The sequence below is a fragment of the Eubalaena glacialis genome, chromosome 2, assembly GCF_028564815.1.
Source record: "Eubalaena glacialis isolate mEubGla1 chromosome 2, mEubGla1.1.hap2.+ XY, whole genome shotgun sequence".
In the NCBI taxonomy this organism is placed as follows: domain Eukaryota; kingdom Metazoa; phylum Chordata; class Mammalia; order Artiodactyla; family Balaenidae; genus Eubalaena; species Eubalaena glacialis.
In genome coordinates, this window is record NC_083717.1 from 121,118,968 (window position 1) to 121,146,127 (window position 27,160).

Here is a 27,160-nt window from a genome sequence, read left to right on the forward strand (position 1 = left end):
TTAAATGGGGAAGAGAGGAATAACAGCTTTGGTTACAGATGCATTAATCAAATCATTCTCCAATAAGGAGTTATAATAAACTCTAATGCTTCTGGATTGAGGATCTCAAACATTTTTCTCTAACTTTAATTTGCCAAAGCTGTACACAGGTGATTTAAAAATAAACAAATAAATTCAAAGGCGATATGGGCATTCAGTGTATAAACAATAGTTAACACTATACAAACATTGTTGACTGTCCTCATCAATAATAATGAAATTACTTTCAGAAAAGTATATTATCCTATAGTAAAATTGAAAAATACCTCGACTGGTATGCACGAAAAGATGACTTTTCTAACAGTTCCCTTGGAAGGAAATTCTGAAGAAATCACATAAGCTGGGAGGCATGTGAATGTTACAGTGTAAAAATATTCAGTTGCCTAAATTCATCTGTCCTTGTATAGTAAATGCATATGTGAAATCAAGTTATTTCACACATAAATTTCAATAAGTAAGATAGAGGGACTATAATTTTAAATGGAAGAAATCACATGGTAAAAGTTTGTTTTAAAATATTCAAAACTCCCTATGTCAAAAATCATAAATAATAAAATAGTCTCATATTGGTGTAAGAACTGAAAAGTAGAACCGCCAGAACAGAGAGTCAAGAAACAGATTCAGGTGTGTATGGGGATCTAATAAATGATTAAGTGGCATTTTAAATCAGTGAGGAAAGAATGGATTCTTTGTTTGGGGAAACTGACTACTGAATGGGAAATCAATGAAGTTAGACCCTTACCTGACATCATATGTACAAATATGTCCAAAAGGATTAAATATTTAAATGCGAAAAATAAAATTATTGAATTGCTGGGTCAAAATATAGGAAAATGTTTTTATAATCTCAAAATGGGCAAGGAATTTCTAAGTATAACTTGAACCCCCCAAACTACAAAAGATCTATAGATTTGATTATAATAAAATTAAACATTTCTGCACAGGAGAAAATAAACAGGCAAAGTAAAAAGACAGATGACCAACGTGTAACACATATAAGTGTCAGCTGCTATTACAGTCTAGGGAAGTCAGCCTCTTTCGTGCTCACAGCAAGTTAAAAGGAGACATGCAAGCTCATTCCAGTTTCCATGCACACATAATTACAGGGCGTGTGCTAGATGCCGGCCATGGTCAAAGGCACTGGTGATACATGCCTGAACTTTATGGTGAGGGCAGTAAGGTACCATTGAAGTGTTTTAAAGGGTTCAGGGAGGTTCATGCTCAGATTTGAAATTTAGAACAATTGTGCTGGAGAACCAGTTGGGAGGGTATTTGGGTAGGTAGATTTCAAGGTAAGAAAACCAACTGGGAGGCTGGTGTGGCAGTCACCCAGGTGGAGATGCTGCTGGCTTGTATGGGGGCTAAGAATGGGATGTGAGATATGAGAGAAAAATGGTGAGTGAGCTATTTAGATGGTAAACTAGGCAAGATTTTGTGGATTGCATATAGACATTGAAGTAGATACAGGAATAAAATATGATGCAAAAGTTTTTGGCTTGAGTAACTGAGAGAAAATGGTGCCAATTTACTAAGATAAGGAAGCCAGTGGAGGAGAAGGGTGTAGATGAAAGACAATGAGTTCAGTTATTGGTATGTTGTGGTTTTGGTAATGTGGGATGTCCAAGTACAGATGTCCAGAGCAGAGCTTAGTAGAGAAATCTGGGCTGAAGGGTTATGTATCCCAGGTGTCTCAGATTTCAGCATCCATGGACAATAGATTTAGTCCCATTATTATTATTTCCCAAGTTTTGTGGGTTCAGATCTACCACTTTTATGACTATAGGAATTCTAGTCTCCTGTACAAGCTCTCTCTCCAAGAATTTCCAGGAGTTCTCATGGGATGCATATAAGTGTCCAGGAATTTAACCCATCCTTGCTTTCCAGAATTTAACCCATCCTTGCTTTCCAGGATTAGAACTTCCCATCACCCCTGCCCCACTTATGTTTGGCTGAGCCCGGAATTCACGACACACAAGGCTGGAGAAACTAGTAACACCAAAGGCCAGGCTACACCACCAGTCACACTCAGGCTCTGATGAAGTATTAGAATGAGTCTATTTCATAGTGTCCACAGCCCCTCTCTCCTATGGCACATACACTCTGGGGAGGTGATCAGGTCCCAGTGAGCCCAGACCCAGCAATGCCCTCTGATCTGAGGCATCAATACTGATCCTAGTTCTTTTTGCCTAACTTTGTCCAGTACAGTGAACTCTCTTCTAGGTTCCTTGATGTCTATTCCTGCAACTTTTCTCCTTTGAGGTCCCCCCAGCCATCAGACATTTTTCCGTATATCTGAATCTCAGGGGCCCTTCAGCCCTTATGGAAATAAATGGCTACATATAGACAGGGGAGAAGCGTCATTCAGTCTTCCTCACCTGCAACATCTGAGCTCCACTTGTTGCCGGGACAGGATTCTATTATATATTCAGTATGACACTGCATTTGCCTAAGCCCAAGCCCTGCTTAAAAACTTAGGAACCTCCGAAAGTATCATTCAAGACCCTCCGCATTCTGGCAGGGGTCTTTCTTTACAAACTTCCATCCATTTCACACCACCTGTTGTCCATCGACACCAAATCACATCCCCTTCCCTAATGTGTCTCACACTCTGCAGACGTGTCTTGGGTCATGGACAGCATCATTCTCCCACATCCATTCCTCTGAGTCCCATCTGCCTCCCAGGGACCATCTGAAATGCTACAGCAGACAGCCATCTATGGAATCCAACTCTGTCCTTCCTTAGGCCTATAGCAGCTTGCTTGAACTTTGGTATAAACCTCATCGTTTATTCTTGCCACAAATATTTTTTGAACAAAATTATTAAAAGGTGATATATATAGCATAATAGTGAAGAAAACTGGAATAACATTGCCTGGGACCACTGCCCGGATTTGCCACTTATTAGTTGTATAAACTCTGGCACGTGACTTCATCTCTCAGTGCCTCAGTTTCCTGATAATGTAAAAATGTGGATAATGGAAGCACCTCTTTCTTAGGGTTCTTATGAGAATTAAATCAATGCATTCATGCAAAGCACTTAAATTGGTGCCCACACAAGTAAGCGCTCAATACTTTTTAGTTATTGTTATATATTTTATGTTTAAAATGCAGCATAGCACATGCTACATTAAGTTGCCTCTCAGTCACTTTCTTTGGGTCAGCATATAGGACAAATACAAAAGCTTAACATCTGCCTCTGATCATACCGCACCTAACATGCTTTATTGAAAATGCTTTGACACCTTCATTTTTAACAATTTTTATCCAGCAGAGAATTGTCCCAGAATACATGAGCTGAACAATTTTTTTTTGTCATGACTGCATCCACTTTTCTTGGCACCAGTTCTCATTGAATGATAATTATTTGAACCCTACTACCTGCCAGGGCTCTGCTAAGACTAGATATGCCATTATGAGCAAAATGTATGTGATCCTGTCCTCAATAAAACTTAAGGGAAACAAGCACTCAGTACGTAAAAAAAATAACAAATAAACAAATAAATATATAATAACAAAACTGTGGTAAATGCCTGAAGAAACAGGGTAGGAAGGAGGTAAAACCAGAGGCACCTAATTTACACTGAGTGGTGAGTGAAGATCCATTTAAAGAAGGGAGGTTTAATCAGAGACCTGAAATTTGAGCAGGACTAGCCAGTGAAGAGTGAAAGAATCCAGGTGTGTGCAAAGACCAAAAGGAAGAGAGCAGCTTGTTGAGATTTTTGAAATGGACTTCAGCCCAGGGAGTGAGATGAGATGCAAGTGGGTGGTGGGGTCAGGTCACATGGGGGCTTGTAGGCCACACCAGGGATCTATGACTCTGTTCCAAGAGCATTGGAGAGCCTCTGAAGGGTTTCATGCAGTGAGGTGACAAATAACTGGATTTATATCTTTAAAAGATTGCTCTGGCTGCATGTGAAGTGTAAATTGGAAAGCAGTGAAAACAGATGAATAACAGCTTCCTGTAACAATGGATATGACTCCCAAAACAGACTGCTAGGCAAAAAAGCAAAAAAAAAAAAAAAAAAAAAGCAAATCACAGAAGAATGCATTCAGATTGGTGTCATTTATATAAAGGTCAAAACCAGGCAAAACTAAGAAAAAACATTAAGGAGCTATACATATATGTTAAAATATAAAGAAATGCAAGGAAACAGTTATTTCAAAATTCATGATAGTGGTTACTTCCGGGAGGCATGACATAGCTTCTGGTTTGGAAGGGGCATATGGGAGGCTTAAAGGGCATTTGGTAATATTCTATTTCTTAAGCTGAGTGGTGCATAATATGTTCATTTACATTATATATATTCTTCCCTATGTGCAATATACAGTTGACCCTTGAACAGCATGCCTTTGAACTACATGGGTCCACTTATATGCAGATTTTTTTCAATAAATACGTATATGTATTGTAAGTGTATTTTCTTTTCCTTATGATTTTCTTCTTTTTTCTTTTTTTTAAATTTATTTATTTTTATTTATTTTTGGGTGTGTTGGGTCTTCGTTTCTGTGCGAGGGCTTTCTCCAGTTGTGGCGAGCGGGGGCCCCTCTTCATTGCGGTGCGCGGGCCTCTCACTGTCGCGGCCTCTCTTGTTGCGGAGCACAAGCTCCAGACGTGCAGGCTCAGCAGTTGTGGCTCACGGGCCTAATTGCTCCGTGGCATGTGGGATCTTCCCAGACCAGGGCTCGAACCCGTGTCCCCTGCAGTGGCAGGCAGACTCTCAACCACTGCGCCACCAGGGAAGCCCTGATTTTCTTAATAACATTTTCTTTTCTCTAGTTTACTTTATTATAAGAATAAAGTATATACTACATATAATACAAAATATGTGTTAATTGACCATAGTATCGGTAAGGCTTCTTGTCAACAGTAGGCTATTAGTAATTAACTTTTGGGGGAGTCAAAAGTTATACACGGGTTTTTCGACTGTGCCCCTAAACCCTGCATTGTGTCAACTGTATTTCATAATAAACATTCATTTAGATTATCTAACTCCAGAAAATTTTGTGAAATGTTAAAATATGAGAACGTTGGGTCATGGATGCGTGAGTGCGTGTTATATTACTCTTATATTTTTCTATTTGCTTGAAACATTCCAAAACTAATAATAAATCACAAAGAGAAAATAGATCCGAGGAAGGAGACAGAAGGAGGGAGAGCAGCGGCCAGGCAGCATAGCAGGACTTTAAGGGCATCTTCTTATTGTAACCTGTTGTGGGAATAGACGTGTGCTGGGCGCGGGGCTGCCTGTATAGGCTGCAGTGTTAACGTTCTTCCGATGGCCGCGTCACTGGTGAGGAAGCTTCTGCAGAAATCCAGGCTGTAGATAAACAGTGACTTGCACCAGGGTAGTGGCAGTGGGGATAAAGAAAAATAGACATTTTCAAGTTACATTTAGGAGGTGGAGGAGCAGACTTGATAACGGATTGGATGTTTCACTGTATCAAAGGGCTGGGAGACACACCTGTTCCGTGTCATCTGGCTTTTCACAAAATGCTGTTCCAAAAGCCGGGAGTCTGTTGGGTCACAAATGCATCACAGATGCTAATAACACCTCACTTGGAGACTCTGAAACAACTCTCTCAGCCTGTGGTTTTTCCAAAGTCACCCCAAAGACTTTCCAGTTCTGTTTTCATGCCAGATTTCCCAACAGCAAATGCCCAGCAGCTGTGGAGGGAGCGTGACACAGAGAAGGGACTCCTGAGGGACCCCAGAGGCTGGACTGACTTCAAAATACCTCTAGAATGCCACTTGTGGGTCTATTCCTGCTAAACACTATGGTTTATACTCACGTACTTAGGTTCCTAAGATATAGGTTTCACGCAGGAAAATAGCTGCTGGTGTGTGCCACAGCTCCTGTCCCTTGGCACATACACCACACGATCAGTTATCACGTGGTCCTGCTTCTCAGCTGGAGTCGGCCAGCCTTCCTGGTGCACCTGACTCAGCAGTCACCCCAGCACACGTCACGGCAGCCATGATGGCTGAGGAGGCAGAGCCCAGGGGTCCCCCACCCTCCCGCCTCCCCTGTACCTCGAGGTACCGACATGCGTGCAGTGACTGAAAAGAGGTTGATTAGGCATCATACTCTAAGCTCAGCGCACCAGTGTAGAGCTGTGGGGATCTCCAGTGCACTGTAGTTTGGCTTGTGGGCACTCATGACCCCCATGTGATAGCTGGACAACAGAATCATCTCTCCTTGGTGCCTTCAAAAAATGCTTATTGAGAGTTTCTCTGGTGGGAGGCACTGGGTCAGACTTGGTAAAAAAAATGAACAAGACAGTCAAAATACCACTTGTGCTTTGTGAATGTGCATTGAGTATTCTGAGAGCTAGTCATGGTCTTTCCTACCCATGCACTAAATTTTTCTACCTTCCTTAAAGGTTTGGTTATGTAACAGTCTTTTATCCATTTTACTAGAAGGGTTATATTCAGTTTGTCTTTATTTTTAGAAATGGAATATTACTAAGCTGATTTTCAAAAATCAATTGGATATTTTCCGTCCAGTACGTATTTCTACGGGGAGTTTTTAAAAGCCTATGGTCTTAAGCTGATGCTCATGTTCTGATGGTATTTTTCCTGGCTTGTCTTACCCATGGCAAAGGAATATTAATGATGTTTGTTCTTGGGCTTCTGTGTGTAAGTAATGAACAGGGAACTAGGTGTGAAACACCACAGCAGCCAGATTCAATTCAATTCACCAGTGTGTACTGAACAACCTACAGTGAGGAATATCATGGTTTATGTTAAGACTTTGATCCTAAAACCTGACAAAGAAAGCAAATGAAATGAATATCATAGACCAGTTTTAGTTGTGAATATAGATGGAAAAAATAAAATGTTAGTAAGAGTAGATTCAGCATTATGTTAAAAGAATAATGACCAAGGAGTTTCATTTCCAAAATGAAAATATAGTTTATTATAAAAAATTTATTATATTCATAAATTATAAGAGAAAAAACAATGAAATCATTTCCGAAGATGCCAAAAAGGGACTTAATATAATTTAACAGGCATTTCTAATTCAATAAAAGTTATTAGTGTATTACAATAAAAAGAATATAAGAGAAACTAAAAACAACATTACATTAACAGTGAAACACTAGCAGCCATTCGATTAAAGTCAGGAAGAAGACAATGATACTCACCATCACTGCTATTTAAATCATGCAGGAAATCAATTTAATAGGCCAACTAAAAAAATTCTAAAAATATTAGAAGAGACAAACTTTTCACTATTTTCAGATGTTATCGTTGTCTTCCTAAAAATTTCAAGAAAATGAACTGGGAGGAGACTTCCCTGATGGTCCAGTGGTAAAGAATCCACCTTACAATGCAAGGGATGCGGGTTCAATCCCTGGTCAGGGAACTAAGATCCAACATGCCGTGGGGCAACTAAGCCCATGCACCACAACTGCTGAGCTTGCACGCCTCAACTAGAGAGCTTGCGTGCCTCAAACTACAGAGCTCATGCTCTCTGGAACCCGCACACCACAACTACAGAGCCCATGCGCCCTGGAGCCTGCACACCACAACTACAGAGAAGCCCGTGTGCCTCAACAAAGAGCCTGTGCGCCACAACCAAAGATCCCGCATGCCTCAACGACGATCCCGCATGCCGCAGCTAAGAGACCCAATGCAGCCAAAAATAAATTAAATAAATAAATATTTTAAAAAGAGGTTAACTTGTTTAAAAAAAAAAGAAAATGAGCTGGGAAATTATTAGAAAAATAAGAGTGTAGTATAGTAACAAATTAGAAAATAAGTATTCTGAAATTAATAGCTTTCTATATACTGGCAACAGACAGGAATATAACTGAGAAGAATCCATTCACAGTTGTGACAATAAAGCAGTCAAATATCTAGGAGTAAGTGTAAATTGACAATAAATGAATAAAATCTATATGAAGAAAACTGTTCAACATTGCTGAAGAGCAGAGAAGAAAACCTGAACATGTGGAGTGACATACCATGTTCATAGATGAAAAAATTCGATATTGTCAAGATGTTAATCTTCCCCCAAGCAGATTTTTAAATTCAAAGCAACTCCATTAAACATATTCTACATTTGAAATAGTGAACATGTATAATCTACATAAAAGATGAAAATAGTGCAATGAACATTTGTACACCCCTCACCTCAATTTACCAGTCATTAGCATCTTGCCACCTTTACTTCATCTCAACTACTTTTATTTTCTGAACCTTTCGAATGTAAGTTGCAGACAGCAATGTCACTTTGCCCCTGAATACTTCAACATGCATCTCCTAAGAATTAAGGCATTTTGACACAGCCATACTCATCAGTTTCACACTTGAGACAGTTAACAATAATCCTATAGTTCCACCAAAAACAGTGCTTATCATATTTTACTATGCATGTGAGCCACCTGGGGATCTTGTCAAAATGCAGATCCTGATTCAGTGGGTCTGGAGTGATGGCCGAGGTTCTACATTTCTAACAAGTTACCAAATGATGATGATGATGCTGGTCTGGCAGAACACACTTGGAGTTTCAAGGATCAGAAGTTGTTCCTTCTATACCCCCTTCCCAGGTTATCACTCCCCTCTCCTCCTCTAAAGAAGGAACCATTATCTTAAACTTGGTGTAGTTTATTCCTATGCATGTTTTCATACACTTATTAGATATATGTATCCCTTAACTATATACAGTATGTTTTCCATATTTTTAAACTTTACATATGGTATCGCATTGAACATATTCTTGGGCAACTTGCTATCTTCATTCAGCATTATGTGAGGTTTATCCATGTTAATAAATGTAGTTCTGAGCCATTCAGTAAATCTAAAAGAGAAAAAAAAGAGAGATAATTGATAAAAAGATTATGTATTACCTTTGTCTGTTCAGGCTCTATAACAAAATACCAGAGACTGGGAGGTTTATAAACAGAAATTTATTTCTTACATTTCTGGAAGATGGAAGTCTAAGATCAAGGTGCCAGCATGGTCGTCTTCTGGTGAGAGCCCTCTTCCTGGTTCATAGCCAGCGCCTTCTTGCTGTGTCCTCACATGGTGAAAGGGGTGAGGGACCTCTCTGGTGTCTCATTTATAAAGACACTAATCCCATTCATGAGGGCTCTGCCCTCGTGACTTAAGCACCTACCAACGACCCCACCTCCTAACATGGGGAGACATCAACATTCAGACTGTAATTAATGTCCACGAAGCCTTTAGGAACTTAGTATTTCCATGTGTTATGATTGGGTTTAATGTTCATTCTTTTATTCACTGAGTATTTATTGAGGACCTACTATCAACCAGAAACTGTGTGAAGCACTGGAAATACAATGATGAGCAAAACAGACCAAGACCCTGTTCTCAAGGAGACAGTGATTATGAAGTAAGGGTCAGACATTAATCAGATAATCACACTCATTTATTAGCTACAAACTGTGATGACTGTGGTCTCTGGGTTGTGGAGATGGAACTGAGAGCTTGGCAAGAACAAAGCAGCTAGAATTTGCAGGACAAAAGACAGAGAAGAGAGAGCGGCAGAGGAGAACTTCACAGATCTACAGAAGGTACCTCTTGAGTATTCAGAAGAGTACTGATCAGCACATGTATGTGAGAAAACTAACCAAGGCCAGAGAAAGAACCACTGGAAAGTTGCCCGGCTGCTCTCACAAGGCCAGGAATAGCGTCTGTTCCCATCAGCAGACTGAAAACCTTATAATTCATGGGGCATTGGGCAGAGTGCTCTGAGGGGTCTCGCCTCAGTAATGAAAAATAATCATTCTTAGACTGAGCACTGCTCTGATCCCATTTAACGAACATTCAAAGCAAGATCCAAAAGGATCAAACTGCTCCTAAGTAATTTAACTGTATCCCAGAACAAAATTCAAGAAGATTAATAGGAATACAAAAATATCCAGCATCTAACACATATATATGGAATCTAAGGGAAAAAAAAAAAAAAAAAAGAGGTCATGAAGAACCTAGTGGCAAGACGGGAATAAAGACACAGACCTACTAGAGAATGGACTTGAGGATATGGGGAGGGGGAGGGGTGAGATGTGACAGGGTGAGAGAGTGTCATGGACATATATACACTACCAAATGTAAAATAGATAACTAGTGGGAAGCAGCCGCATAGCACAGGGAGATCAGCTCGGTGCTTTGTGACCACCTAGAGGGGTGGGATAGGGAGGGTGGGAGGGAGGGAGATGCAAGAGGGAAGAGATATGGCAACATATGTATATGTGTAACTGATTCACTTTGTTGTAAAGCAGAAGCTAGCACACCATTGTAAAGCAATTATACTTCAATAAAGATGTTTAAAAAAAAAAAAAAATATCCAGCATCTAAGAAGAAAAAATGCATAATGTATAGCTTCCAATCAGAAATTACAAGGCATGCAAAGAAGCAGGAAAATCCAATCATAATAAAGAAAAAAAAATCAATCGATCCCAACTGACACAGTTGACAGAGATGTTAGAATCAGCATAACAAATATATTAAATAGATGTATTCCATATGTCCACAAAATTATGTAGAGACATGGAAGACTTTTTAAATTTAATTTAATTTATTTTTTTATACAGCAGGTTCTTATTAGTTATCCATTTTATACATACTAGTGTATATATGTCAATCCCAACCTCCCAATTCATCACCCCTGCCCCACCACCACTTTCCCCACTTGGTGTCCTTACATTCGTTCTCTGCATCTGTTCATGCGCTGGAAGAGCAAAATGTCATTTCTCCCCAAACTGACCTATAGAGTCAATGCAATCCAATAAAAATTTCAACAGCTTTTTTCATGGAAGTTGACAGACTGATTCTAAAATCTATATGGAAATACAAATGACCTAGAAAGCCAAAACAACTTTGTAAAAGAACAAAGTCAGAGGACTAACACTGATTTCAAGACTTATATAAAGTTACAGTAATTAATACAATGGTATGACAGGCCCTCCTTGTTTTGACCTGAGCAGTGTCAGGAACCAGAAGTGCTGACTTCATAGTGGGCTCTATATGCAGCCTCTTTCCTAGAGTCCTGTCCTCTTGGGACCAAAGAGTCAGCAGTAAGTAGGGTTTGTAGTTTCAGCTGTCTCTGTGGAGTTGGGAGAAGGCACAGCCTCAAGAAGAGACATGATGAGACCCTTTCCATCTTAGTGGCCATTCCTTTTTCTGAAGTTTGCAACAGCATTATCTGGGGCTGGAGACTAGAGGACAAAAGTGGTACTGCTGAGTAACATTTCCCTCCATGGGCCCCAGCCAGTGCCTTGAGGTATCTGGAGCTGCAGGACCCCAAGGGTGGAATGTGTGCTAGACCCTGCATCCAGAGCAGAGAGCCAGTGCCCAGAGCTCATCAGTTACCAGTTCTTCTCACTGATCATCCAGGATTGAGCAATGGTAGACTGACCATATCATGTTCTCCAGGTGCTTAGAGGGCATCACTGTGGCTGCATTTTCCTCCAGAGCTCTAAGGCTTGAGGATGTAGTGCCACAGGATCCTAGGTTCTGGAGGAAATATGGACTGGACTATGAGTCTGGAAGGTCCTGAACAATGATACCAGGACAAGTGTAGTTGGTTGTAATTGTTCTGCAGTATGGATGTAACAGTTATCTTAAATTCCCTGTGGTACTCAAAAGCTCATTGAAAACAATTTGCAGTATTTGCATAATCCAGATGCAAGCTGAGATAAGTCTGCCATTTCAGAGGAAAATAAAATTATATTGAGGGTCATAGCATAAACACTTTCCTCATTCCTAAAACTATGGTTTCATAAAAGTGACTTTATCAATAAATAAATAATAAAAACTTCCCTCAAATCCTTGGCTGTGCCTGAACAGGGCAAGAATCTAAGAAACTCAGTGGACAGCAACAGCTGGGATTAGTGGTAGAGATTTCAGTAGTTGTCTGGTGCTCTGGAGAGGGGCTTTCTATTGACCTCCAGAAGGGCCATGTCTTAAGAACAAGGATCATGTTCAAGGACTAAGGACTTTACTCTAGGACAAAGGATAAAACTGAAATAGCCCCATTCTAATATAGCTTAAAACCAAGCCTCCATAAGATCAGGGTAATCTTCCAATGATTTAACTGCTGCTAGGACAAATCCAGTGCTCTTCAAAAGAAGATAAGAGAATCTATAGTCTCTTACAATGTATCATACAAAATGTAGAAAATATATAGTCAAAAGTTAGCAGATATGTGAAGAAGCAGGAATATGTGACCAATAGTAAAAAAAAAAAAAAAAAAAAGTGGTTATTAGACATAGACCCACAGACCACTTAGATGTTTCAATTAGCAAACAAGAATTTTTAAAACCTATAAAAATTTATCAAAGGATTTAAGGGAAAGGTGGATATAATGGGTGAAAACCGAGAATCCTGAAAAAGAACCAAATAGAACTCTTAGAACAGAAAAATACAATACATAAACTTTAAAAATCTGTTGGATGAGATTAATAGCAGATCGAACAATGCAAAGGAACAGACTGATAACCTTGAAGATAGACCAGTAGAAATTATCCAAATTGAAGTACAGAGAAAAAATAAATTGAAACAAGGACCTGGGGAACAGTCTTAAGTAGCCATAACTGGGGTCCCAGAAGGAGAAGAGAGAATGGGGCAGAAAATATATTTGAAGAAATAACAGACAAAATTTTTTCCAGATTTGACTAAAAACATCAAGTCACAGATCCAAAAATCCTGGTGAACCTCAAGTAGGATAATTACAAAGAAAACTACATCTAAGCACATTATAATCAAACTTCTGAAAAGCAAAGATCAAGAGAAAATTTTTAAAGCCACAAGAGAAAAAAAGGACACGTTATGTACAAGAAACACTGGTAAGAATTAGAGCTGACTTCTTACAAAAAATAATGGAGGCCAGGGGACTTCCCTGGTGGCGCAGTGGTTAAGAATCCGCCCGACAATGCAGGGGACATGGGTTCGAGCCCTGATCCGGGAAGATCCCATGTGTCACGGAGCAACTAAGCCCATGAGCCACAACTACTGAGCCTGCGCTCTAGAGACCGTGAGCCACAACTACTGAGCTCACGTGCCACAACTACTGAGCCCAAGTGCCACAACTACTGAAGCCCGCACATAGAGCCCGTGCTCCGCAACAAGAGAAGCCACTGCAATGAGAAGCCCGCGCACTGAAAGGAAGAGTAGCCCCCGCTCACCGCAGCTAGAGAAAGCCTGCGTGCAGCAACGAAGACTCAATGCAGCCATAAATAAATAAATAATAAAATAATGGAGGCCAGAAAACAATCGAACAAACTTTTCAGAGTGCTGAGAGAAAAACAATAACAAAGCTATCAACCTATCATTCCAATAAGTAAAAACATCCTTCAAAATTGAAGGAGAAATGTCGACATTCAGATAGTGAAAAGCTGAGAGAATTCATCACTAGAAAGCTTGTGCTATAAGAAACACTAAGGAAAATTCTGGCGGAAGGCAAATGATACCAGATGGAAACTTAGAACTATAAGAAAAAATTATGATCACTGGAAATTGTAGATATATGGGTAAATATAAAAACATTTTCCTTACTTTTCTTCAATTCTCTATAAAATAGTTGACCGCTTAGAGCAAAAAAAAAAAAAAAAACCCTACAAGGTAACATGGGATTTATAATTTATGTAGCAGTAAAATACATGATGGCAATTACACAAAGGATGGGAGGATGAGTTAAATAAAATTATACAGTTGAAAGATTCTTATGTTACATGTAAAGTGGTGTAATAATAAATCAAGTTAGATTATAATAAATTAATGCAGACTGTAATTGCGATAGCAACCACTAAAAACGTAATACAATTTGTTTTGCTTAACAGCTAATAGAAGAGATAAAATTAAATAGTTTTAAAAATGCTTGACTAACCCAAAAAAAGGCAGGAACAGAGGAAAGAACAGAGAGGGCAAATAGAAATCAAATAGTAAGATGGTAGACCCGAATCCAGTCATTTCTATAATTACTTTAAATGTTCAGGAATTAACCAGTCCATAGAAGCAGAGATGGTCAGAGGGATAAAAAAGCAAGACCCAATTATATGTTATTTATAAAAGACACAACTTAAATACAAAGGCACAGATACATTGAAAGCAAAAGGGTAGCAAAAGATGAATCTTGAAAATGCTAAGCATAAGAAAGCTGGTGTGGCAATGTTAATAACAAAGTGGACTTCAAAAAAAGAGCATTTTAGGAGATAAAACGATCGTTTCACAATGATAAAGGGACCCATTTATTCAGTAGATATAACAAACCTAAATTATATGAGCCTAGAAACAGCTCTACAATACATGGAAATAAAAGTCGTAAAACTACTTAAATTAAAAAGTATCAATAAGTAAATGTTTATCAAATCACAGTATTCTAAAACTTCCTAAAAAATATGCAAAGACAGACAACATAAAAGAGAGATTTGAAATCATAACTACTTAAACTTTGGCACATTAAAAAATAACCAGAGGGGCTTCCCTGGTGGCACAATGGTTAAGAATCCGCCTGCCAATGCAGGGGACATGGGTTTGAGCCCTGGTCGGAGAAGATCCCACAGGCCACGGAGCAACTAAGCCCATGTGCCACAACTACTAAGCCTGTGCTCTAGAGCCCGCAAGCCACAACTACTGAGCCCACGTGCCACAACTACTGAACCCCGCGCGCCTAGAGCCCGTGCTCCGCAATGAGAAGCCTGCACACTGCAACAAAGAGTAGCCCCCGCTTGCGCAACTAGAGAAGAGGCCCATGCGCAGCAACGAAGACCCAACGCAGCCATAAATAAATAAATAAATTTATTTAAAAAAAAAACAACCAGAGACAACAAAAAAGAAAAATTAGAAATTAGAAAAAAAATTATATCTATGAACAGCAAAACATCTATGAGCAAAGTCCAAGAACATCACCAAATCAAGGCTTTTGTCATTCTAGGAAGAATAGTTTCAAACTGAAGGCCCGCACATGACTCCATCCTTAGGCAGACAACGTGATTGATTACAGGCATACCTCATAGATGTTGTGAGTTCAGTTCCAGACCACCGCATTAAAGCAAATATCACAAGAGTCACATGAATGTTTTGGTTTCCCAGTACTTGTAAAAGTTATCTTTATACTATACTGCAGTCCATTATGTGTGCAATATCATTATGTCAAAAAAATACATTATACATATCTTAATTAAAAAATACTTTATTGCTAAAAAATGCTAACCATCATCTGAGCCTTCAGCAAGCCATAATCTTTTTGCATAGTAACATCAGAGGTCACTAATCACAGATCACCATAACAAATATAATAATAATGAAAAAGTTTGAAATGTGAGATTATCAAAATGTGACATAGACACAAAGTAAGCAAATATTGTTGGAAAAATGGTACCAATAGATTAGCTCGATGCAGGGTTGTCACAGGCTTCAATCTGTAAAAAACATAGTATCTGTGATGCACAGTAAAAAGAGGTATGCCTGTACTTCTCCAGTGATGACAGTACTTGCTTGAACACCTAGGAACCATCACGAGAATTGTATCAGTTAGCTATTACAGTGTAACAAGCCATCCCAAAACTCAGTCACTTAAAACAATCATTTATTTATTTCCCAGGAATCTACAGTGTGGATAGGTGATTCTGCTAATCTGGGCCATGCATCGTTGATCTTAACTAGCTCACTCATGTGTCTATAGTCAGCTGGCAGATCAGTTGTGAGTCATCTTAGATTACCCAGCCCCAGCCAATGCAGCCTAGACAAGAACTGCCAACCCAGCCAACACACAGAATTGTGAGATAAATAATAAACGCTTGCTGTTTTAAGCTGCTAAATTTTGAGATGGTTTGTTATGCAGCAAAAGTTAGCCAATGCAACCTACCAGAAAAAGCTTTCTGACTATCCACAAATTATATGATGAACAGGATGATGATACATGAGAGAAAATAAGCACTTCCCTTCCTTAGACCCTTATAAACTTTTAGCAGAAATAAGAATAACCATGTAATTAGCTGAAATGTTTTATTACAGTCATTACAAAAGTACATTTTAGCGGTAGAGGTGAGCCAGAGATTCTCTTGATTACTTGGAGTATGGGTTAGCCTTTCTAGAATCAACCATAGCCCTCCAGTATATTTCATGCTGGTCTCTCCCCCACCTCACCCGAAGCTCTGTAAACTTTCTTTTAGAATAGGAAGAGCTAACTAAACTCGGGGGAGACTTAAAATCATCCATGAGAATGCAGGGAAAACGATAACTTCTTTTTTATATTTATTTTTATTGCATCTTTTAAGAATTTATGTTTTTGTTTAAAAATTTTTTATATACAAAATATATTAGTACAGTACTATAAGCATAAAATTTTAAAATTTATAAAAGCTCAAAATAACTTTTATAGATAGCATTATAGACATCTGGAGACCCCTAATATAGACATACCTCTAAATTTCTATAGGTCAGACATCACAGCACACAGAAAATGTAGCTCCATCTAATCCATCTTGAAAGAAACTCTCAGGTACTACAGCCATCAGATCCCACACTTCTATGCTCCTTCCCAGGAAACTTCTTCTCATGGGTCTTAGAGCTTGTTCTTTAACAGTAATTAATTGAGCACTTGTTCTGTGCCAGAGCTAGTTCCTGGGTATAAGTGATGAGCAAGAGTCATAGCCTCTACCCTAATGGAACTTGCAAGCTGTGTTAATCTTTTGGGGCTGCTATAACAGAATACCATAGAATGGCTGGCTTATAAACAACAGAAATTTATTTCTCACAGTTCTGGAGGTGGGAATTCCAACAGCAAGTCTCCAGAATATTTGATATCTGGTTAGGGCCTGCTTCCTTGTTCATAGATGGCCGTCTTCTTGCTGTGTCTTCACGTGGCAGAAGGGCAGAGAGAAGTAAGATTTCTTGTGAGTCTTTTAAGGTACTAATTCATTCATGAGGGCCCCAACCCCATGACCTCATCTAATCTTAATTACCTGCCAAATGCCCCACCTTCTAATACCATCATCTTGGAAGGTAGTGTTTCAACATATGAATTTGGGGGTCAGGGGGACAGAAACATTGAGTCTATAGCACAAACTCTCTCTTGTCACATAACCCCGTGTCTCTTCCTGGAAAAAGATAATATATCCACCTCCGCGATGTGGAATCCCAGCTCTTAATCCCTGATCCTGAGAGAGCAGAACACCATATGGTTTCTATAGAAAACTCAGATCCATTTTGATGCTTTCATGAATCAGCGAACAGGATGTGGAGGGAAAAAAGAGAAAACCTAAAGAAGTGTTTCCTGAAAGAGGAAGGCAAGTAAAAACATTCTCCCTGTCTGACTTTGTCTCACTCCACAGCTAGCGCTAGCCTTTCCCTAGCCACAGGTGGCTGAAGAAGGCAGGTAAGGGGAGTGTTTTAAGAGTTAGAGGAGGGACTTACCTGGTGGCGTAGTGGTTAAGAATCCACCTTCCAATGCAGGGGACATGGGTTCAAGCCCTGGTCCGGGAAGATCCCACATGCCGCGGAGCAACTAAGCCCGTGCACCACAACTACTGAGCCTGCGCTCTAGAGCCCATGAGCCACAACTACTGAGCCCGAGGGCTGCAACTACTGAAGCCCACATGCCTAGAACCCGTGCTCCGCAACAAGAAAGGCCACTGCAGTGAGAAGTCCGTGCACCGCAACAGAGTAGCCCCCGCTCGCAGCAACTAGAGAAAGCCCACGCACAGCAACAAAGACCCAACGCAGCCAAAAATTAATTAATTAATTAAAAAAAAAAAAGAGTTAGAGGACAAGAAAAGATGCTGTCTCCCACTCCTATCCCTTTCTTCCCTCAAAGGTGGATGATGACAGAGGAGCTCACTGGACACCTGATTATATCCACAAGCTGAATACTCTTGATAGTGAAGAGAGAACTCATGCCTGCATACATTTGGGCTGAAGAAAGGAAATAAATGAGTTGGTGCAATGAAGGAGGGGTGAAGAATGAAGGAGGGAGAAAAGTGTCTGTTCTTTTGATGGTATCAATTTTACTCTCTCTTTTTGAAGGGTCAAATGGTTTCTGAACCACTCCACCACTTTCTTCCCTCTCTTCCATACTTTTTTTTTCTATTTCTTTCTTCTTTGTTCTCCCCCATACCCAAAGCTGTGCCAGGAATGGAAGAAGGAAAACTTATGCTTTTATAGGATGTACTTGATGAGTGTTGGTAGGAAAAGAGACAAATCATTTTATTTCATTTTCTTCCTATGGGCCAAGGGGAGTAAACAGAAGACGAGAAGTGACTTCACATCATGGTATTTATGTGTTGTTAACTTTACATTATGGTATTTAAGTTACAGGATATCAAGGAGAAGAGTGAACATCACCCAAGGACTTTGCATCCTATTCTAGGGAAAGGATTTGTGCATTTCAGTTGATGCAGAAGAGTTATATCATGTTAGGTAGAAGTATGACCTTGTCATTGTCTTTATTTAAAGATTAAGTATGTTTTAAGGAGAAGCATATAGATGCCACGTTGACAAAGGGACGGCTTGTAATGGTTAATTTTAAGTGTCAACTTGGCTGGGCCACAGTGCCCAGATATTTAGTCAAACATTATTCTGGATGTTTCTACAAAGGTGTTTTTTGGGTGAGATTAACAGTTAAATTGGTGGACTTTGAGTAAAGCAGATTACCCTCCGTAATATGGGTGGGCCTTGTCCAGTCCATTGAAGACCTTGATAGAACAAAGACCTCCCCTAAGCAAGAAGGAATTCTGCCAACAAATGACCTTTGCACTTAAAACTGCAACTCTTCCCTGGATCTCTAGCCTGCTGGCCTACCCCATCAGATTTTGGATTTGCCAAGCTTCACGATCGTGTGAGTCAATTCCTTAAAATATCAATAAATCTTTATCTGATATATTTGGCAAGATGCATGAGCAGTTTCTGAAAACTCCATACTTGTGTGAGCTGCATTCCCAGTCTTCACTAGGCTGTAGGTGCCCACCTGTCTTCACCAAAGGAGAGATAACTGTAAGCCCAGGGGTCTCACGGAAAGAGGACAGGATAGTTCAGTTCCCAACCCCATCTGACTGCTGGTTTGGCAGCCAAATACTACAAATAAACTTTAAAATAAAGTCTCTTGTTTATCCATTACAATTCTATCATACCTCACCATTTGTTAAACCATTTCAGAATTTTTTTAAAAGGAATTAATAAAAACATGAAAATATTTCAGAAGATGTTGCCAACATAGAAATCCAACAAAAAGATCAACTCTCAATTAGCAGAAGTTTACAAAAAGAATAACACAAGAACAATAGGAGTAGAATTCTTTTTTTTTTTTAAAGAGAAGGAAAAAAACTCCAGTTGCAAAAAAGATCACAGATTGAAAATCACACCAACAGAGTCTCTGGAAAAGTAAGCATCACCAGAAATTCTGAGACACAGCTTCTTCAACATTTTCAACTACAGGGAAAGATAAACTGGCACATTTCTAAGAAAGAAAATATGGGTAGTGTTCACAGGAACAAGCCCTCAGGCTGAGCTCTGGATTTCCTGTCTCTCACTAGCAATGCCAGAGGATGGTGGGGTGGCATCTTCCCTTGAAGACTGAGTGGAAAGGTGTGACTTAAAAGTGACATTTTTCATTTTCTGTGGGAAGGCAGCAGAAAGACTCTTCGTACTGTCTAAACTCAGCCAACAGCCTTATGTCAGGGGGGCTCAAAGAAGCATGATAAAATACTAAATGTTGTAATTAGATAACATACCTTGGTATATAGTTATTTTTATTGAAGAGAATGTGTAATAACTTCCAAATGCCATTAGAAAAGTAACTGATTTTTCTTTAAATGTTGGAATTGAAACAGGAAGGAAAGGGGCAGGGCACAACCTTTGAAAGAATGACATAGCCCGAGGACATGACATAAACTGATTAGAACCAAATGGGTCCAAGATGACGGACAAGTCAACTTCCACTAGACCTTGAGCCTCAGTATATGCTCATTGTAACACATCAGCAAACTAAATGACACACCCACAGACACCATGACAGTTCCAAGGCTGACCATAAGGATCAAAATTGGTCAGTGGCCCGATTCCTGGAAACCCCCGCCCCTTCCCAAAAGAGCTGGAATACTCCTCCCACTCCTTAGCCTATGAAATTACCCACCCCTATAAAAACTGACAACCCCATACCCTGGTGACTTTCTCACCTTCTGAGGTGGCCCACACTCTGTCTGTGGAGTGTGTTTCTGTCTAAATAAATCCACTTCTTACCTATCACTTTGTCTCTCACTGAATTCTTTCTGCGATGAGACCTTAAGAACCTGAACTTCATTACATTAAGTCCTGAAATCAGGTGTGTGATCTCAGTTGGAAGACCATGGGTTTTGCCCAGGTTTGAGTCCCTGCCGCACGGGTTCAAGTCCCAATCTGAGGTGCACCGTTTCAGAATCAGTAAGGCCTAAAAGCAAATAAAGCAACCTAAAAGAGAAAAAATAATGGGGGATGGGGAGGAACTCAGGTTCTTAAGAACAAGAAAAGTTAAGAGAAGCGACAAGCTGTGTAGACCCAAAGGGCAATGTTGCTTGTCTTCTTAAAAAGAAGTGCCCCAAATTGCAATTAATGCAGTAGCTTTGAATGAAGAATGATTTATAAAATATTTTAAGATATGAAACTGAATTTTTTTGAGTGTTTTTTTTCAAATACTTTGAAAGGCTCAGGGGGAAGGAAAGCTCCACCCTGCCTCAGAGTTCAGTGTCTGAGTGGGAGGGTGGCCCTGAAGCCACTGCACATGACTTTGACTTAAGTAGACAAGAGACATGACCAGATTTGCATTTTAAAATGTCAAAAGTAGAATGGATCCTTCCTATTGCTTTCTTTATGCTCCTGGTCTCTCACTTGAGCTAATATTGAGATTAGCATGCTTCCTGAATCAGAATACATGTGTGTGCTGGCAGCATATCTCTGGGAGAAGGTGCCCTCAGCCAGTGTGCAGGGCAACGGTGTCCTTATTGTCACAAAAGGTGTATCTGGGTATCACCTTTGACAGCATTAGCCGTTATGATCTGATTCCAGGACCACTAAACAACCCTGATTATAACTAACTTCTCTTGTAGCTTTATCTCTAGCAAGATACTAAGCTGATCAATGAATGTTCTTTTTTGTTGTAAGTCAAGAACTTAGCATTATGGTTTTATTTTTCTTAAGTGTGTATTTCTATGAATCCTCAATCTGCTATCTTTCTTTATTATTTTGATATAAGCCTATAATCCCTTATCCACTACTCTGAAATCCAAAAAGAAAGTTGTTTTTTTCATTTGGCAGCAAAACTTGACATGAACAGATGGAAGTCTATTTATAGTCTATCCTCCTCAAGGAGAATAGTTATATATTTTGCTGCAGAAATACAATGTGTTTGATTACAAGGTATCCTTTATCTGTATATACTGAGATACAGTTTTTGTCCTTTTTCTGCATCTATTGAGATAAGATGGTGTTTGTCCTTCATTATGCTTTATCGTGAATTATACCGATTGATTTCTTAATGTTAAATCCAATTTACTTGTAGTGTATTTTTTTTTTAATATATTGCTCGATTTGGTTTCCTGATATTTCGCTTAAGATTTTTACATCTATGTTCGTGAGAGAGAAGTCTGAAATTTACTTTTGTAATATTTTTGTCAGATTTTGAAATGAAAGTTTATGCTGGCCTTATGAAGTGGGTTGGAAAGTGTTCTGTCTTCATTTTTGGGGTGCGTCTGTGTAAGACTGGCATTATTTTTTTCATAAATATTTGGTAAAATTCACAGGCCTGGAGTTTTCTTTGTGGGATTAATTTTTTTAATTGTTATGGAGCTATCCATATTTTTCTATTTCTTCTGATATAAAATTTGGTGCGTTGTATTTTTCTAGGGATTTTTTCCATTTCATCTAAATTTTAATGCCATTGGCACAAAATTACTTACAATATTCTTCTATTATTTTTTATTATCTGCAGGATCAATAGAGATGCTTCTTTACATTCCTAATGTTGGTTATTTGCATCCTCTCTCTTCTATCAGTCATTTATCAGTATTATTAGAGAACCAAATTTTGGCTTTTTTGTTCCTCTCTTATGGTCATTTCTTATCTCATTAATCCTCTTGATTTATTCTCGTCTTTCATCTACTTTCTTTGAGTTTATTTTGCTGTTCTTTTTATAATTTCTAAAAACGGATGCTTAGTTCATTTATTTTTCAGCTGTTCTACTTTTTCATATAATTCATTCAAAACTTACAATTTCCCTTTAAGAAGCTTTATTACACAGGTTTTGATATGGAATATTTTATGATTATTCAATTCCAGATAGTTTTAAATGACCATTATGATTTATTCTTTAACATGAGTTATGCGGAAATGTATGCCTTAATTTCCAAACATATGTAGACTTTCTAGTTTTTGTTGTTGGCGGTTGTTAGCTGAGTTCTAGCACAACTGAACTGAAGACAGAGAACATGCTCGATATGATTGCAATATTTTTGAGACTTGTTTTATGGTCCTCATTCCGGCCATAGATTTTTGCAAGGTTGGTAGTTATTTTCTTTCAGCTCTTTGAAGATATCTGTTTGTTGTCTTCTGGCTTCTGTTGTTTCTGCTGAGAAAACCAACCCACTATTTGGCTGGTTGAGAAACTGATTACACTGGGGCCACTTCATTCAGAAATTCATCCTAAAAAAAAAAAAGAATGTATATATATGTATAACTGAATCACTTTGCTGAACAGCAGAAATGAACACAACATTGTAAATCAACTATATTTCAATTTTTTAAAAAAAGAAAAAAAAAATGCATCCTGATGGTGACTGACATGTGTTCTGGGTAAGAGGTGTGCTTTTCCTACTAACTGTTTCTGCACCAACACCATCAATCAAGGACTCACGGGGTGTCTGATTTACCACTGTGGCATACCACATAATGTTACCCCAGGCCAAAAACCCACTTTATGTCAAAGAGGGTGTGACAAGAGGCACATGACCGCAGGATCTATGGGTTCTACCATACGCCATGTCACCCAGAATCTGCTCATATAAAAGAGCACGGTAACTGTTTTTTGAAGGGATGCTAAGGCACCAGCATGGAGATAATGTGCTGTCTTTCAGGATGCAGTGTACATCTTAAACCTCTTAAACCAATGGTCATTAAACCAACGATGCTGTGTCCCCACAGATAGACCACATGTGTCCAGGATCAAAGTAGGAGGAGTCCATTTTAGCATCATTCCCAGCAACTCACTTGGCTAATCTGTGCTTCCTATCCCCATGACTTTAATTTCTACAAGTCTAGAGGTCCTGGTTCCAGCAAAAACTGAAACTGGCTGCTCCCTAGTCATTGTGTTCTCATGTACATAGACCAGCAGGCAAAGAAAAGAGTTAGGCCACTTACAGGGACAATTGATCCTGATCATCTTGAAGATATAGGTTGCTGCTACATTACAGGGGCAAGGAGAAATATGTCTGGAACTCAGGGAACCATTGAGGCATCGCTTGGTGCTCCTATGCCCAGACAACTGTGAATGGGCAATTAGTATCAACCATGCCTGACAAAGGCGTGACAAGCCACCTCGGCCTGCAGAAATGCTAGCCAAGAATGAAGGGCATCTAGAGTGTTGTAGGTGAATATCAGTTACAGCATCAGGACCAACCACGGTTGTGGGTACATAGATTGCCCAACTAACTCTCCTCTTTCAAGTTTTCAACACGAATGGTGACTAACTGCCATCTCCAAATATGTGTTGGAATAGAATGAAGTGAATCTTGAGTGGATATGAGTGACGCAAGGGGTGGACTGTAAAGGACAATATTTGTTCTTTGTTCAACAAAGCATCTTTCCCCTTGTCTTTCTTTTTATGCTTTCTGTGTGTGCCCTTGGGTTGAGTGTGCTTTCATTTCCAATGGTCAGAACCTATGACCTTCTTTTAAGGACTGCCCTCCAACCTCATTAAGAGCCAGAGAACTGAATTTATATCCTGCCTTATCCCCCTCCCAAAGGAAGTCCTTAATCAAAGGTTGTCAGGGGCAGGATTATGAAAGCCCAGGACCCATTTTTTGGGTGGGAATGACTCCAATCTGCACACAATTATTCAGACATTGCAATTCTAGCACCTTTGTTTCTCTTAGAATGATCTCTCTCTTTCTCTTTCTCTCTCTCTCTCTCCTATTTATTACAGTTAAGTGTATTTGAGGTGTTACATTTGTAGTGCTAATTTGAGATGGTATTCTTGGCCTCTTTGGCATAAAAAGAGATCTAGACATTTGTAAAAGTGGATCAGCTCCTGTTTATTCATCATTTAGTTGGAACGACTTTGGGAGCATAGGCTGTCCAACTTCTGAGAGTTATACAAGTCTGCAAAACCTTTTACTGATGCCCTGATATATGGTTACTCCTGGAACTGTAAAACCATCCATACCCTATAATATTGGCTGCCTGCAACATTCACATTATGCATGCTTAGCTGTCTTGTATTGTTGATGATTGAGAGTTGCCCAAGAAAGAAGGAATCTGGGCATATATAGTAAAAGGCCCATCTAGATATGACTCCTATGCATAATTTATTAAATTTCTACCATCATCTTCAATTCTTATGTTGGTTTTCTTCTTATCAATGTATTTCTCTCTTTCTTTGGAATTATTAATACTTGATAGCGCCCTTCACCCACTTTCTTTCCTCCCCATCTTCATCCTTATAGTCCAACATTTGCAGTGAATGTTCCTGAATTAAAGTTACAATACAAATGTACCTCTCTCAGTCCCCGAATCAGATGCTGCTTCTGTCCAAATATAGCCTGCCTTTAGGGGGTGTGCATCCTGAAGAAATAGGGTGTGGCTGTGATTCAGGAAGTCTAGGGAGGGGCCTGAGCATCGTCATCTTCATAAAGCGCCACTGGCATTCCTGACCTGCTTCTCCAACTGAAAACTGCTGCCCAAGAGAATCTGTACCTCTTCTCTCTGCATCTCTGCTCCATTCCTCTCTTGCTACCAAATAGACACTCCCCGCTATGAGGGAGAGGACATTCCAGCTATGAGGGTGAGTAAAAGACTCACCATCCCTGAGAACTGCCTTTGTTCTAAGGTAATTTCCAGATTGAATGAGAGTGTCCTTTGCAATCAAAAGAACTTAAGTAACACAACTAATAAGCTGTGATGGCTAATTTTGTGTGTCAACTTGGCTGGGCCACAGTACTCAGATATTTGGTCAAGCACCAGTCTGGATGTTGCTGGGAAGGTATTTTTTACGTGAAATTAACATTTAAATCAGTAGACTCTGAGTCAAGCAGATTATCCTTCAGAATGTGGATGGGTCTCATCCATCAGTTGAAGGCCTTAAGAGAAAATAGCCTAAGGGACTCCAAGGAACAGGGAATTCTGTCTTTGAACTTGAGCTACAACATCAGTTCTTCCCTGGATCTGCAGCACAGCAGATTTTAGACTTACCACAACTCCGCAATCACTTGAGCCAATCCCTTAAAATCTCTCTCCCTCTCCCTCTCTTTATAGATAGATAGATAGATAGATAGATAAATAGATAGATAGATAGATATAGAGATAGAGGTGCTATTTCTCTGGAAAACCTTAACACATGCATTTCTTGGTTTCTCGCCCATTGTTCTTAGCTCTCTGAGTAAACCTGATCTCTGGATGCACAGAATCATGCCCTGAAAGAGGCTGCAATTTCTGGACGACTGGAGACAAGCTCATTGGAATAGGACCCAAGAGCTGGACCAGATGTTGGTGTTAACACTCTCATAACTGTTACAGGACAGGTTGAACACGGTGTGCAATGAATAACTTTGAAGAAATGTGCATACATTTTCAAAAGGTACTTTATCAATAAGCAAATGTCCTGGTTTTGTCTTCTTTTTTCTGTCTCTCTTGTCCCTGGGGACCCCGAGGAGCAAAGTCCCCCTGACATTCGGGCTCATGACTCTCAATGACAAATTTCTAATATAATTAGCTTCTTTCTAACTAGCTTTCTTCAGAGTTCACAGTAGCAAAAATTCATTCCAGCAAAAACGTAGCACTGAAACAAGAAAGACTCCCTTTCTTGTTTTTTCCTTAAGCTTCCATGAATCTTTTTGTAAGCTCCTGTAGGTATGTGACACAAAAATGTTTCTGAAAATGTGGCAACCTATGAATCAAAGTGAGAAACTACTCACCTTCAAGCCAGACATTTATCTTGAGTGCTTTTCTAAGATGTACGCATCACTTCTGTGAGCTCGTGCTTTCACTCATTCTTTCTATGCCTCTTCCCACCCAATGGTGCCTCAGTTTCCCTAGCTTGTCCACACTCAACGAAACACAGGGGAATTCGAACCAATCTGATCATCTCTAATGGATTCTTGGCTAGGTCATCATTTTCTAAACAAATAAACAAGAGTCAAATGACTGAACTTTAACTAAGTGAAGTGTTCTATAGAAATCTTTTGACTCATTAGCAGCTTGCCGGTTTTTTCCCCTCCTTTTTCTTTCCTACATCTTCTTTCACTCATCCAGAACCTTGGTGAAGACAGGAATCATTCCACTAGCTCTGATACTTTGGCTACAGGCGCTAATGCATTTCTAGAATAAGTGTTTACACTTCTTGCCTCTTAACACGCAGAAACATGAAACCTGTCCCAGGCTTCTCAGCCTGATGGGGAGCCCCAGGGGAAAGGCTGTTTGGGGAAAGAAAGAACTCAGGCTCTCTGTCTGTAGTCACTTATTTCTCACAGGTCTCCCTAGAGCTCTCCTGCAGGCAAAAGCCCTTCTCCCTGCTGATTAAGTCATCATGAATTCCAAATCTAACTGTGTGAGAGACCTTGTTTGTTAAAGGTGCAAGGAACTCAAACACTCTCTATATAATTTTTAAGCCTTGTATTTTCTTTTCTTTTTAAAAAAAATTAATTTATTTATTTTTGGCTGTGTTGGGTCTTCGTTGTTGTGCACGGGCTTTCTCTAGTTGCGGCCAGCAGGGACTACTCTTCGTTGCAGTGTGTGCAGGCTTCTCATTTCAGTGGCTTCTCTTGTTGCGGAGCACGGGCTCTAGGCACGCGGGCTTCAGTAGTTGTGGCACGCAGGCTCAGTAGTTGTGGCTCACGGGCTCTAGAATGCAGGCTCAGTAGCTGTGGCACACTGGCTTAGTTGCTCTGCGACATCTGGGATCTTCCTGGACCAGGG

The 27,160-nt window shown here is 39.6% G+C and overlaps 1 protein-coding gene across 1 annotated transcript in view; it reads left to right on the top strand.

Moving 5' to 3' along the window:
- The first annotated feature begins 5,315 nt into the window (after window positions 1–5,315).
- Window positions 5,316–27,160, top strand: part of LOC133084680 (dehydrogenase/reductase SDR family member 2, mitochondrial-like) — a 78,420-nt gene continuing 56,575 nt past the window's right edge. Inside the window, exons 1-2 of the mRNA XM_061181468.1 lie at window positions 5,316–5,330; window positions 5,949–6,076. Of these exons, the coding sequence (XP_061037451.1) occupies window positions 5,316–5,330; window positions 5,949–6,076 (143 nt within the window). The remainder of the gene's footprint in view (window positions 5,331–5,948; window positions 6,077–27,160) is intronic.